The sequence below is a fragment of the Lepidochelys kempii genome, chromosome 6, assembly GCF_965140285.1.
Source record: "Lepidochelys kempii isolate rLepKem1 chromosome 6, rLepKem1.hap1, whole genome shotgun sequence".
Classification (NCBI taxonomy): domain Eukaryota; kingdom Metazoa; phylum Chordata; order Testudines; family Cheloniidae; genus Lepidochelys; species Lepidochelys kempii.
Genome location: NC_136385.1, coordinates 91,065,747 through 91,080,431, shown reverse-complemented (window position 1 = coordinate 91,080,431; position 14,685 = coordinate 91,065,747). Strand labels below are relative to the sequence as shown.

Sequence of the window (14,685 nt, the reverse complement as noted above, 5' to 3'; positions counted from 1 at the left end):
TGCTTTAAAGCGCTAGTATAGGTGGATTACCAGGAGCACTGGGAGAACTCTCTCCTAGCACTCACATGCAACCACACTCGCACTTCAACGTGCTGCCGCGTGAGCGCTTTGAAATTTCCAGTGTAGCCATGCCCTAAGAATTTGAGGGAGAAACACATTTGATACTCGTACAACACTTTCTCATTCCTTCCTTTTTTCAAACTCAGAACAAAAAATGACAAAATAAAATGGTTTTCAGTTAAAATGTAAAATTGCACAGCGGGCATTATTCTACAACCCAGCCTGGGGCAGAACCTGCCATCCCTGAGGGGGGGTTAAGCAATCACCTCTCAGCTGACCCTCATTCTCTTTTTTTCTTCATCCTTCCTGATCTCTCTGCTGCTTTCCATGCTGTCAACCAGGATCCTTTCCAATTGCCTGGGACCATTTGCTGGAGTCTCAGAGAACTGGCCTTCTTGGTGTTTTCCCCATCTATCAGAGTCCTCTTTTTTTGCAGCATACAGCAGAGAGATAGGCTGGTCCAGTGGAATGGGAGCTACCCTGAGAAACTAGGGATCTACTTCTCCATGGACTTCCTGTATGACCTCAGGCCAGTACATTAGAGACAGAGTTTAAAGCTTTTTAGGCACCCAAAGATTCAGCTCGGCATCTAGTGCAGTTTACAAAGCAGCTAGTGCTTTTGAAAATCCCACTAGGTGCCTAAATACCTTTGAAAATCTGGCCTTTAGTCTCTCTGTACATCAGTGCTCCATCGGTACAATGGGTATAAAATAACAGCACTGCTCTACCTCACCGAGGGGCTGTGAGGAGAACTAGGTTAGACATTGTGAGGAGCGGGAATGTGGCACGATCAGGGTAGGAGGTAGGGAAGAGGTGGGGCTGGGGTGGAGTGGGGATTTGGGGAAGGAGTTTGAATGGGAGTGGGGCAGGGGTGGGGCCGCATGGAAGGGGTGGAGTGAGGGAGGGGCTGGGGACAGAGTGGAGGGGAGAGCACCCAGGGGAAAGCAGGGAAGTCAGCGTCTATGCCCCATAGATATGTGGGCAGCTGTGCCCACATATCTATTCAGGGGACACCATCACAGGGCCTAATAACATCAGCCACACTATCAGAGGCTCGTTCACCTGCACATCCACCAATGTGATATATGCCATCATGTGCCAGCAATGCCCCTCTGCCATGTACATTGGTCAAACTGGACAGTCTCTACGTAAAAGAATAAATGGACACAAATCAGATGTCAAGAATTATAACATTCATAAACCAGTCGGAGAACACTTCAATCTCTCTGGTCACGCGATTACAGACATGAAAGTTGTGATATTACAACAAAAAAACTTCAAATCCAGACTCCAGCGAGAAACTGTTGAATTGGAATTAATTTGCAAATTGGATACAATTAACTTAGGCTTGAATAGAGACTGGGAGTGGCTAAGTCATTATGCAAGGTAACCTATTTCCCCTTGTTTTTTCCTAACCCCCCCCCCAGACATTCTTGTTAAACCCTGGATTTGTGCTGGAAATGGCCCACCTTGATTATCATACACATTGTAAGGAGAGTGGTCACTTTAGATAAGCTATGACCAGCAGGAGAGTGGGTTTGTGTGTGTGGGAGTGTGTGTGAGAAAACCTGGATTTGTGCTGGAAATGGCCCAACTTGATTATCATACACATTGTAAGGAGAGTGATCACTTTAGATAAGCTATTAGCAGCAGGAGAGTGGGGTGGGAGGAGGTATTTTTTCATGCTTTGTGTGTATATAAAAAGATCTTCTACACTTTCCACAGTATGCATCTGATGAAGTGAGCTGTAGCTCACGAAAGCTTATGCTCAAATAAATTGGTTAGTCTCTAAGGTGCCACAAGTACTCCTTTTCTTTTTGCGGATCCAGACTAACACGGCTGTTACTCTGAAATAGGTCAATGGAAGAATGCTTCCTTTGACCTAGCTACCACTGTTTGGGGAGGTGGAGTTCCTACAGTTACAAAAAAAACCTTCAGTCACTGCAGGCTATACCTATGCATCGAGTTATAGTGCCATAGATATGCTGTTATAGTCCCCGTCGTGTAGACGTGACCTCAGTGCCACATACAAGTGAATGTAGCACCAGTGTGAATAGGGCAGCTACAGCATTATTGTGCCACGTTGCCATTTTCACTCAAGCTAGGTTATCTTGAGAAAAGTAAGTCTGCAGTGTTGTTGTAGCTGTGTTGGTTCCAGAATATTAGAAAGACAAGGTTGATTAGATAATATCTTGTATTGGACCAACTTCTGTTGGTGAAAGAGACAAGTTGTCAAGCCACACAGCTCTGAATTTGGTCCAATAAAAGATATTATCTCACCCCCTTTGTCTCTCTTGAGAAAAAGCAACTCCAGTGTCGATGAATTAAGTCTGCAGTGAAGACATGCCCTTAAATGATAGCTGCTCAGCACATCTGAAAATCAGACCATAAGAGTCTAATCCTGCAGCTCTTGCTCAGTCCTTACTAGAAAAAATTATATGATCTTCAGAATTTTGACTAAGTTTGGTCTAAGTAATCACTGCAGGGTTTTCCCTTAATGGAGCAAAAAATAGAAAACTAAGATTTCATTAAAACAATGAGGAGTCCAGTGGCACCTTAAAGATTAACAGATTTATTTGGGTATAAGCTTTTGTGAGTAAAAAACCCTACTTCTTCAGATGCATGGGGTGAAAATTACGTGAAGAGTTATGCATATACACTACAGTTCTGTTCTTTAGGTCTGTGAGTCAGGAAAGTCGCTGAAATCTGAGCTACATACCTGTCAGGCAGAGGGGAAGGGACATTTCTCTCTTTCTCTCAGACTGGTCATGTGCAAATTGAGAACTGAATGGTTCACAATGGATGCCCTTTTACAGTCTGAGCAAAATGCTAATCAACGGATTGTGGGGGATAGAAGAAAAAACAAAAACAGAAGGGTTTGTCCTGTTTAGGGGTAAGACAATGAACATTTGGAACCATATCTGTGATGGAGATGAACCCCCACTTATTCCTTCAATCTGTGAGGACAAGCAGACAGCAGACTTGATCTTATAAGGGACCTTAGCCAACCTGAGACTTGGAAAGAGACTTGGGACAAGCTATCTGGTAGAAGATAGGGGAATGCTTTGTGAGTGCAGTTTAGGGTTTAGAAATTTTGTTATGATTTGATTTTATATGTAACCATTTGTTTCCAATATTCTTACTATCACTTGAGTCCATGTTCTTTGATAAATCTATTTGTTTTGACTGTATATGTATCTAAGTGGTATGCGTTAAGTAGAGCAGTGATCCTGAGTTGAATCTTACAAGCTGGTGTGTACTATTCCTTTAGGAGTAGAGAATGTGAGAGTTCTGTGAGCGTTGAGTGGTACATGGGCTGAGCACTCCAGAAGGACACTCGGAGGTTGGCATGTGCCTATTACTAGTCTGTTCAGAGAGGCCTAGAAGGAAGAACTGGCATTGTCAGAGGCTGGTAGTTTTAGGGAGCTGATCCACAATAGGTACAGACAAAAAATCCTCACACTAAGGGCAGTTGGTAACAAGGTGCCTCACAACCCTGGGTACCCGTTGGAAGTATCACATTAAGTACTTCTGGTGTCAGGATCCTATGCATTCCACCATTGTGTCCATGGAATTTACTGTGAAATTCACCCCATGAGACTGAATTGTGTTCCAGAATTTTAGCTTTAAGAAAAATATGTTTCTAGCCCTCATGGTTGTGAATTGTGAACCCAGTTTAACCAAGACAGTGATGTCTTCCTGAGTCTGCAGAAAGCCTAAAACAATAACTCTAAGGCAGGTGTTACCCCCATTCATTCCAATGGGTGTTTCACTCTATAATTTAAAGGTGACAATTTCAACCCCACCATTAACTATTTCACCACTGATAATTTTAGTAGAAACATCCAACTAGTATGTTTATCCCACAATTCCAAACTGTCTTCACACCTCCCGAGCTACCAAAAGTCCCAACTGTCCTACACCCAGCTACTGCCACCCCCAACTTTTCCCCAGACAACTGCTACAATGTGGTTAGGTAGTATCAGTAAAAAAAAATCTGACATCAAAATTGGGAGGACAAACTAAACTGAATAGGAATGTAACAGGGTGTATTGACTTTTTTTAAATAAAACCCCCTTTTTAACATTTATCTGAAGCTGCTAGCAGAATTCTTTATTGTGCCACCTACAACAGGGACCTTGCAACAGAATGTAGGTCCAGCTTACTGCAGAGAACATGGAGTCTCTTATCTACTGTGCTTTACATTATCAATTAGCTTAATGAACACAAAAAAAAGCATAACTGTTAATGGGATAAATTTACATGTGTGTCAGGGGAAAGATGTGGTGATGGATCAAAGCCTTAACATGTCTAGCCTCTGCTTCATGGACTTGGACATGTGAGGCAAGAGATTATACGTACATTCATGAGAGGGGAAAAAGTTTCATAACAATTACACATACCATTCTAATAGAGATTATAGAGTTGTGGGTCTGGTAGTTTTGGCTACTTTGAGCAGATAGTGTGACTCTTCCACAACCCTTCTGACAGATCACTACGAAAGGGATTTTTAAAGACAGTTCCAGAGCCAGCACTTGATTAAAACATTTGAAATCTACATGAGCTATTCAAGCCCTAACCTCATGGCTTTCAATGCCATTTTAACCAAAATGGTGCAGATTTTTTATTATTTTAAAGCTACTGCATTTATGACCAACTTTGTGAAAACTACTGCAATTGCTAATGAAGTCTGTGGGAGTTAGCCCAATCCACATGAGGGCTGAACAGGGACTCAGCTTTGTTTTTCAACAGGGCTCTGTTTATACAACAATCAGTGCCTGCTGCCAGCCTAAGCAGGGCCCTGGAGCTCAGTAAGGGGTTTAATAGTAAGTGCTGCATCAGTTTGGCACCTTTTCTCCTCTGCCCCAACCCCTCCCAGTGAGAGGAGGGTAGAATGCTGAGAAGAGGTGCCCTGTGCCCAGCTATGAGTATACTGTGGAATAGTGCCTGCATCAAGCAGGATGTGGGAGGACACACATGAAGACATGCAGAGTTTTGGGAATGCAAGTAAGACACTACCATGTTTAATTCATTATGGTGACGATATAATAGTTGAAGAAAAGCTGACTAATTCCAAATAAAGACTGAACACCTTTATTATTGCCCGTTTAGTAGAGACGCTGCAGTTTGCCTACGGCGCTTTCATCAACCGTCATGCTTGCCAGTTTTTCCTTCAGCAAGGACCCCAGGAAGTTGATGACAAGTGAATTTTTTAAGTTAGTTTATCCTAATGCTTGACAGTCACATCTAGACAAAGCAATCTACTTAGTCAGGGATTTGGAAGGTGGGACGGTGGTGTTCTATTTAGGTCCCCACAACCCATCTTCTTGTGCTGATTTTTTTCAGAGCCTCTATCTCCACATGAGGTATATCCACTGCCGTGGCCTCATAATTTTGCTGATTCCCCACCATTCAGATAATGAAATTCAAAGTGTGGGGCAGACTTCAGCTGTGCTAGGGAAATGAATGTCCTGCTGCAGGCAACATTTTTTCAGACTGTACTGCAACTCCAGTTTCTAGGAACTTTTGTTTCCATTCTGTTCCGTTGCTGGATCCTTCCTTGGCCCTTTCTCTAAATACCCCACCTACAGAATGAGGAGGAAAATAGGCAGATGCATTCTCTGGGTCCTAGTATCCCCTCCCACACATGCTGATGTGACAAACGGGTTTAGGCAGAGCAAGGATGAATAAAGGTAGACAGATCTAAAACGGCTTTTCATTAGAAGACCAAAGCTGCAAAGCCAAGGCCTAAGAAATCAGTCCCGTGTCATCTGCAGGCCTGGGAGCAATCCCAGCAGAGGGAGGGAAGGGGAGAATAGAAACAGAGGAGCCCTCTAACTGGGTTTAGGGTCCTGGCGCTCGGTAGCAGGATGTGCTGGGAACATCTGTAGCAATGGGTTAGAATCGAGGGGCTCCATAATCATCTGGCATCCTCTCAATGTTATACCTGAAGGCAACAAAGAAAAAAAATGTGAGTATAGAACATCCTGCTTGGAAAGCAGTCTCCTCCAGTAACTGCCTTGCCATCTTCCCCTTCAGCATGCAGCAAATGTGGAGAGGAGCCTAATGCATTCAGGCCCACAACAAGCAGCTTCATGGCATTTTGACCTGCAGCCTGAATACCCAAGGAGGGCAAAGATTGGCAGTAGTGGAACTGCAAAGAGACTTGGAGAAGTCCCCACCAGTGTTCCAGCATTACAAAGCTCCTCAAGACCAATCGATTGGGGCACAGGCACCCCAGAAAACTTATCACTGCCGTGGGAGGAAAACAGCTTCAGACCAAGGTCTTACATAATAAGTAACATTACTCCTTTCAGCCCTATGACAGAGCAGCATGGAGAGCAGAGCACTTCAAAGAGCTGCTATATTAGTCACCCAAGCTGCATTCAAGGGCACAAAAGTATGACAACAGGAGACACTTTGTGAGAGAAATATACAGAGCTACATTCCAGTTATGGATCAATTAAGATGCTTTGTGGACTTGCCTCAGCCAATCTTGACACACTGCTCCCCTATCACATATCACCAGACTCCTCCTCTCTTCACAACTAGTACAAAAGCTTTCTCTCTGCTGCCCTTAGGATCTGGAATAGCCTCTCCCTCCCTCATTCCCATTTCAAATTCCACCTGAAAACATCATCTTCTCTGCCCATACCTTGTTTTCTCTCTCCGCCTCTATTTAACAGGGGGTATGAAAGATACAACTGTTGTATTTCATGCAGAAGATCATATTAAAATATTGAAGGTGCCCTACAAAGGTAAATAAAGGCCTCTTTCTCTAGGTCCTTATAAACACTTTAGGAAGGCTGGGATTGTTGCAAATCCTTGCAAATTTAGATTATGTTAAAGCAGATTACAGCTCCTGAAATGTTTAAAGTAACTTTAGATTAAGCAAGCAGCCCCAAACAACACATGCTTGGAAAAATTCACTATTTCAAAGTCACTAAATCAATTTCTTTCGAAGTTGTTTTGTTTTACATCAGAAACTAGGTCAGCCACTTACTTGTGTACACTAAATTTGTGACAGATGTGAAAAAACCCTACTCTTCAAGGAACTTCTGAGTACATTTTGCTGATACTTCAGAATTAAAAAATAAATAAGCCACTTCTTGGCTGAGATCAAATACTGGAAACTGACCCCAAGGAAATTATTATTCCAAATTATGAGCAACTGAATGAAATTGTTAGTAATGGAAATGGCATTCCAAACTTAGACTACTAGGTACTTCTGTTACAACAGTGTACAGTCCTTTCTTCACATAGGCGGTCATACCACTTCCGTTTATAAAGACTCAATGACTCTACAGTTACAGGCACTATAGAAAACCACAAGATAGATAGAAAGACCAAACATGTTTGGGAATAAACTGCTAAGAAGTCAAAGTCAGTGTTGTGTCCTGCTAGAGAGGTCTCCCACCTGTGGTTGGAAATATACATGATAGGAACTCCAGGAATCTTCCGGATTCTGCGCTTAAGGTCTCTGTCCACCGTGGCCACTATGTAACACTTGTGCTGCAAGAAAGGGAGGCATATCAAACTCTAACAGTGACCCAGCCCAGTGGAAAGAAGGCCAAACAAATTATTCTGTTCACTTAGTCATAACGCTGTGGGGCACCAATTCTAAAAGAATTGGATATTACTAAGATAAGATGCTATTCTTATTCATACAAAGTCCTACTACAGATTAGTTGTGCTCTTCTTCTCAACATAGTGTCCAAGTGACTTACAGGTGGGAGGCAGTGTTGCCTAATGGATAGTGTTGGACTGGAACTCAAGTACCTGGGTTCTATTCTTGGGTCTGCCCTGGCCTGCTGGGTGACCCTGGGCAAGTCCCTTTGCCTCTCTGTCCCTTAGTTTCCCCATCTGTAAAATGGGGACAGTGATACTGACCTCCTTTGTAAAGTGCTTTGAAATCTACTGAAAAAAAACATTATATAGGAGATTGGTATTATCATCTTTATTGCTACTAAAGCTACTGGCCTGCAAGCTGGAGTATTCAGGAAAGAATTTCCCATGCCATACGTATTCCTTCAGATAGAATTGCACAAGGAGGTGCATGATGGGTATGTTATATCTTCCTTTGAAGCAAATAATGTTAGAGATTGGATACTGGACTAGAGGAACTTTGACTGGCTCCCACAGTTTCTCAGAAGGTCTCAGATTTTATAGGTCATTAGTGCCTACAAGATTTCAGCAAGTTTTCATGCCAACAGTGCAGAAGAATAATCCTTGGAATGGGAGGTACCTGAGTGACCCTCTGCACCAAGCAGTCATCTGCATAGGTCCCTTTGTGTGTGCAAGGCAGGCGTTCAAATCGCGGGTCCTTGGCTATCCTGTGGGGTCATAAAAGATGTCATTAGGAAGACTACTGAGGACACTTGACCTATACAGAGGCATCTTCAGATAATTCCAGGGTGAGGAAGTAGGAACAACCCCTCTTCCATTCTGGGCAATTTCCAAACCTCAAGACCACAGCCAAGACCAGGGGGTTAAAACCTCTTCAGGCCAATTTCAAATGAGGAGCAAGGAAGGTCAAAAAGCACAAGTTGGATTAACAAATATTGTGGCTAATTATCATTGTTTATGTATTACTTAGTATTTATTGCAGTAGCCCCCAGAGAGCACAATCAGGATCCGGGTTCTATACAAAACGGAAAACGGTAATTAGAAATGTCAGTTCTTTAGACAATTCCCCTACAGAACCTCAGTATCATGTCCAGATGGCAAGAACAAGCCTCAAACGTAGCCAATGTCTTCTTGAGACAGATCCAACAGTCCAGCCTCCTGGTTTTGGTCTTCCAAGCCATCTTTGGGTAAAGCTCAAATCGATTTAGACGTGCTGATAGTGACTGTAAGTGGGGTCTTTGTGACGCCCCCTTTTACAGCTGTGGTCAGTTAGAAGATGTAGGCCACATATTTGCAGGTTGCATCCATGGCGAGGGCTGCCTGGTTCTATCATGGACTTGTATAATGCCCTTCCCTCAGCTACTGAATGATTAAGACATTTAGACTAACACGCTTGCCTTGATTGTCTATGTAGATGGAATCACTACATAGATATCAGGGGCAGGGATCATATTTCCCTTTAGCACCTCATCTCAAAGTGCTTTACAAGCTATATGCAGAAATAACTTCACCCACCATTAAAAGAGAGCCCTCTTGAGAGTGGAACACAGCAGCTCTTTACTAGCTGCACTGGAATACTACATATTAGGTCAAGAATGGAAGTGAATAACCATGACTGATTGACAAAGCAGAGGAAAATTAGTTATCTGACTTGGACTAATGTTGTATAGACAATGGAACTATGAATATACTTGCAGGCCAGTACCCTGATTCTAGGATTACCAGTTCACACTATTATGCTGCTATAGGACTGAGATGGAACTCAGCTGATAAATCCCTGAAAACATGAACTAATCTTGAAGAAAAAAAAAACCCCACAGACACCCCTCCTCCTTTGGGCAGAGGTTTCTCTCCTACTTATTCTCAGCTGCAGAGAAATGTTCTTTTGGAGAGTTTGCTGCAATTTAAAGTATAAAAAAAATATGTCACACAGATAAGAGATTTGGAGATTGAAAAAGAAATCTTTACAAGATTCACTCAGAACTTGTTCCAGACCCACACCTTAATGCCGGCAGGTGCCTTTGATATGGTGGAAGAAATATGAATTAATTATAAGAACTGGAATGATTTCAAAATCCTCTGCAGTATGGATGTTGTAGTGGAAAGTTACAAACATTTCTTTTTTGCTGTGCTGATGTACAAAGCTCTGGAAACCCTGGAGAAGTTTCTCAATGATCATGCTAGCAAATACCACAAGTTTGCAGAAGTATGAAGATGGGTTTTTTAACATAAGATGCAAGAAGTATAAATGAATGCCTCATTGTCAGTGTGATCATTTAAATTGACATAAGTCAGGAAATTCAGAGTTACAGTTGGAACATCAAGGATCCAGCTGGTGCAGGCTGAGGCCAGAATCATCTTTTCTCCTGTCTTGATGAAAACCAGTTTCTTTGTATCATCTCCTGATATTAAAAGGGATCAAGTTGATTTAAGAGCTCTCAGTGCAAGAACACAGTGCAGCCAACAAGACTATTATGGGTGACCTCGCAGGACTTTATAAACATCTTTTGTCCTCAGTGTAGGAACTCCTAAATGCCCTCTTCTCAACAGGTTACCCACTACAGAAAGAACAAGCACAAAGGAAGAAGAACAGAGTGCCAGTGGCAGAGATCTCATTATAAACATGGCTGATTTGGATAAAGATTTTTTAAAAAATATGGCTTGCAATCGTGACAAAGGTGGTTTTATCATCCTCCTCCAGAATATCCATGTGGTCATGAGAAGCAGAACTGTCCAGGATGATGTACAAATTGGCGTATATAGAGTCAAATGTTTTTCTCGTGGTGGATTCCTCCAATTTAATTCAGACTGGATTGCTGCCTCCACTGCAACAGTCCTTCTGTGAATGATCTGTTAATGTCTTTTCTGGGTGTTTTGGCCAGTCTTGCTCACAATGACTGTACATAAACTGGAGCTGTGACTTGCACCATAATGACTAGATATTTTTTAAATAAAAGCTTACATTGTGCAGGAATTGATAGGCCAAGAAGATAAGCTTTTGCAAGACTTTCCACCCTAGCCCAAGCTTTGGGAACAGAACTTTCCACTTCCCCATGCCTATTTAAAATTCAACCATAATGGTTGTGATTAAGTGATATAAAGTGCTATATGACAGGTTTCAGAGTAACAGCCGTGTTAGTCTGTATTCGCAAAAAGAAAAGGAGTACTTGTGGCACCTTAGAGACTAACCAATTTATTAGAGCATAAGCTTTCGTGAGCTACAGCTCACTTCCTCAGATGCATATCGTGGAAACTGCAGCAGGCTTTATATATACACAGAGAATATGAAACAATACCTCCTCCCACCCCACTGTCCTGCTGGTAATAGCTTATCTAAAGTGATCATCAGGTGGGCCATTTCCAGCACACAATCTAGTCAGTGATGTGTCTGAAGCAGCCAGGTAGACAGATGGACTAAGGAACAGAGTTGAGTGTCCTGCACCTACCTTAGTGCCACACGATACTTCTGCCCTAGCTTCTCAATTTCAGCCATTACGCAATCTGTGATACAGGGGATACCTGCATGAACAGATTATTATCAATATTAGTTATTACCTCTATAAGTGCCAAAAGTGTATTAGCTCTTACCTTACAGTACTTCGCTATGACAATGTGCTCTACAGAAAATACTAAGATAAACTATCAAGATCTCTGCCCTGAATTGCTTACAGTTTAATTAAACGTACAAAAAACTCATGAAGGGGGAGGAGAAGGATGAAATGCAAAGCAACCTAGCAGCTATTTGGCCATATCTTGTTAAGTTTGTTGATCTTTTGAAGGAATTTGGGGTTTAAAATTTTTGTTTTTATTTTTGTTATTTTGTCAAGATTAGTATTTAAGACTCATCTAATTATTAACTGCATAGAGTTCTAATGTTAATGCGGATCAAGAATCCCAGGTTCACTGAACATCATTAAGCTCCCTTGGCCCCTGTACTTGGCCAGCAGCATAAATCCTTTTAACTGGACTTTTGTTACCTTAAGCTAGTGCTATGTGGCCTGCAAAGTGTTTGTGGCAGAGTGAGGGATTGTTGCAGGCAAGAGCAGACCTCACCATACCAGGGCACCATGCTGTTTCCGGAGAAACTCTAACAGGAACAGACACTCACACTTGGCATAGAGACAGTCCATCATTGACTGCACCAGGTCCAACTTGGCTTTAATGGAGAAGTTGATGAAGTTTGTATCAATCAGAATATAATAGGGTGGGCCCAACTGCATGTTATACTGGAAGAACAAACAGGAAGGGTGCTGAGGGCTGTCAGGAAAGAAACAATTCAAATCAGTTACTTTAAACTAACACCACCAATGCATCAAATCCTATGACCTGGACAGATCTGCTAGGAAACACGCCCAGCCAGGAGCAGTTTTGAGATAATGCCTGGAGAGAAAGATGGTGGCAATTACCAAGCAGCCCACCTCCACCTCTCTTCCTTCTGAGAGCCCACTCCCCCTTTCCCATAGTATACACATCAAAAAGTTCAGGCCGGGGGTGGGGCGCAAGTTCTGACAATCTTTAGAACACTCCTCTAAGTGAAAGAGATGGGGAAAATATTCTTGCAACTGCCCAGAGCTGCCTCTCCTCTGCTCCCAAGTGCAAGGCAAGGCAGAGGGCATCTCCACTCTCCAAGATGTAAGGCAGAGTGCAGCTCCTTGGGTACTTACACCTCTCTTTCCTTGATTGCACTGGGATCATCCTTCTTTTTCACATTGGATTTTGCTCGCTCCGACTGTTTGCTAAAGCAACAAAAAATAAATTACATTTTTGTGTGACACTCAGAAGTATGTTAGTATGGAGTGTGTGTATGGGAAAGACGGGGACAACAATGGATAGAATATTAAAACAAAAATGCCTTAATTATGTAAAAAACAAGGGAAAAAAGGAACAGCTAAGAATGATACTAGAGAGTAAAACTAGAAAGTTTGGACTGAAATTATGAAAATTTAGGTTAGCTCACAGGAAGACTCCTTGACAGCGAAATGGACAAAAGTGGGAAAACATCTTCTAAAGCAGGAAGGGAAAGCAATCACTCGGGATCCTGAAAATGGGACAAGACACTGGAGAACATTCAGCCCAGACTCATCCCGCACTGGCCTTCAGAGATTGACTAGGGGGAACCTCAGTTTCTCTGTAGCTAAATCTCCAGTACTATGAATGGGTCCCCGATAAGCTGTTCCCACACCCCATTGCTGCGAGGCTCAGCTCACATGCGCTGGTCTCGGAGGTTGATCATGCGTTTCACGATGGCGTATTTCCTCGCTTTCTTTTGTTTCCCCTGCAAGGAAACAGTGTTAGAGGAGAGGAGGAAAAACAGACACCCCGCAAACCTGCCCCCGCCCCGTGACTCCCCGGCATCCGCTCCCCAAACCCATCTCCCCTGCCCCCAGCAACGCATCCCCGCCACAGAACCACCCTGCAGCATCCCCCACCCCTGCCGCTCACGTAGAGAGACCCCCGAGACTCGGGAAATCAGGCGCGAGCCACCCCCGCGCGGAGGCAGCCAAGCCCCACAGCTCCCGTCCGCGTGCCTGGGAGCAGAGCGCCGCCGCTCACGACTCACCATCCTGCTCCTCGGCCGCCTCCTCTTGGCCCCCCGGCCCGGACACTTCCGGCGCTCGCCTCGCTCGTCGCCGCTGACCTGCCCGCGAGGAACTATCACTTCCGGCCGCCGCCTCGGAGGCGGGGGCAGCGGGAGCCCGCGCCGGCCGCGCGCACGACCAGGGCCCAGACTCCGAACCGCTGCCCGTAGGCTTCGGTAACTGTCTCCCTTCAGGCCTGTGAGCCGGGGGCTGAGCCCGCGTCCCGGGGAGCCCCAGCGGGGGCTCGGGAAACCCCCCGACTCGCCTGTGGGGGGAGGGGAGACCGGCCTCGAGCCAGGGCGGCCTGGCGCCTGCGAGACGCAGCGACCCCCGGCGGGGGTGGGGTTGTGCGCGCGCGCCTGGAGAGGCGGTGCCTGGTAGCCCCATTACAGAGCCCCACCAGTGCGCCTCGCTCCCGGGGAGCCGCGGTCCGGGGGGGGACGCGCGGGGGGGGGAGCAGAGGAGTCCGGCCAGAGCGGCATGGGGGGCTGGGCAGCGGGTGTCGAAGTGCGAGGACATGGAGCCCTGCACCCGCTGCGGGATGGGGATACAGCAAGTGTCCACCCAGCACAGGCCTTCGCAGTATTTTTACTGTCTGATTCCCCAGTACGTTAAGCCTCTGCCCAGGGTGAGGTTTCCTGGCATGGCTGGACTTGATCCCCTGTCTATTTGCGTTTAGTGTTTGTTCCTGACTCCCTAGTGCAGTGGTTCTCAAACTTTTGTACTGGTGACCCCTTTCAAATAGCAAGCCTCTGAATGCAACCCCCACTTATAAATTAAAAACACTTTTAAATATATTTAAGACCATTATAAATGCTGGATGCAAAGCAGGGTTTGGGGTGGAGGCTGACAGTTTGTGACCCTCCATGTAATAACCTTTGTGACCCTCCTGAGGGGTCCCGACCCCCAGTTTGAGAACCCCTGACCTTGTGGGTTTGTGGGCCTGCTATCCCCACAGGTTGGGAGAGGGTGGGGTCATTGGGTCAAGTGTCTAGTATTATGCACAGATACTCTCCTCTGTCCTTGGATTAAAAGTCATTTCTGATCTTTAGAGGAAGTGAGTCTGCAGTGGAGCAGGAAATAATTTGGACCTATTCTGTATCACATGGGAAACTTGGTTGTTTCTTTGGTGCCTTATTACTATGTCATGGAAGTCAGGGAATCATCCAGAGACCTCAGTGACATTCTCTGCTTCAGCCCCAGGGACTGTAGGACTGGAGCTGGCAGCCAGTGGGGCCCTGACAGGGTTCCAGTGACAGGCGACAGCCTCGTGCAGGGGAGAGGAACGCCTGGGGTGAGCGGCTGGGGGTGTCCTGTTTTGTCTTTGGGAAATGTGGGCACCCTGCAGCTTCCAGCTGCTGTGGGCAGAGGGGGAACCACACAGCTCCTAGCCATCACAGTGGCAGGGAAAACCTTGGAG

General features: G+C 44.8%; 2 protein-coding genes across 7 annotated transcripts in view; one reads left to right on the top strand and one right to left on the bottom strand.

The window, feature by feature from the left end:
* Positions 1 to 5,138: 5,138 nt before the first annotated feature.
* FCF1 (FCF1 rRNA-processing protein) lies at positions 5,139 to 13,636 on the bottom strand. Of its 3 annotated transcripts, none has more exons than XM_073349181.2 (8): positions 13,247 to 13,636; positions 12,894 to 12,961; positions 12,351 to 12,422; positions 11,795 to 11,943; positions 11,133 to 11,205; positions 8,306 to 8,393; positions 7,478 to 7,572; positions 5,139 to 6,007 (listed from the first exon to the last, which is right to left on the bottom strand). In XM_073349181.2, the coding sequence occupies exons 1-8, from the start codon at positions 13,247 to 13,249 to the stop codon at positions 5,959 to 5,961; spliced, it is 597 nt and encodes a 198-aa protein (XP_073205282.1). In that variant the 5' UTR covers positions 13,250 to 13,636; the 3' UTR covers positions 5,139 to 5,958. The 3 variants fall into 3 exon arrangements, with proteins under 3 accessions (XP_073205282.1, XP_073205281.1, XP_073205279.1); XM_073349180.1 differs by lacking the exon at positions 13,247 to 13,636 and adding an exon at positions 13,129 to 13,225; XM_073349178.1 differs by lacking the exons at positions 12,894 to 12,961; positions 13,247 to 13,636 and adding an exon at positions 12,644 to 12,773.
* The window catches only part of AREL1 (apoptosis resistant E3 ubiquitin protein ligase 1), a 49,709-nt gene continuing 48,377 nt past the window's right edge, over positions 13,354 to 14,685 (top strand). For all 4 annotated transcript variants that reach the window (XM_073349174.2, XM_073349173.2, XM_073349172.2 and 1 more), the window contains exon 1: positions 13,354 to 13,441. The gene's annotated coding sequence lies outside the window, so the exon portion shown is untranslated. The remainder of the gene's footprint in view (positions 13,442 to 14,685) is intronic.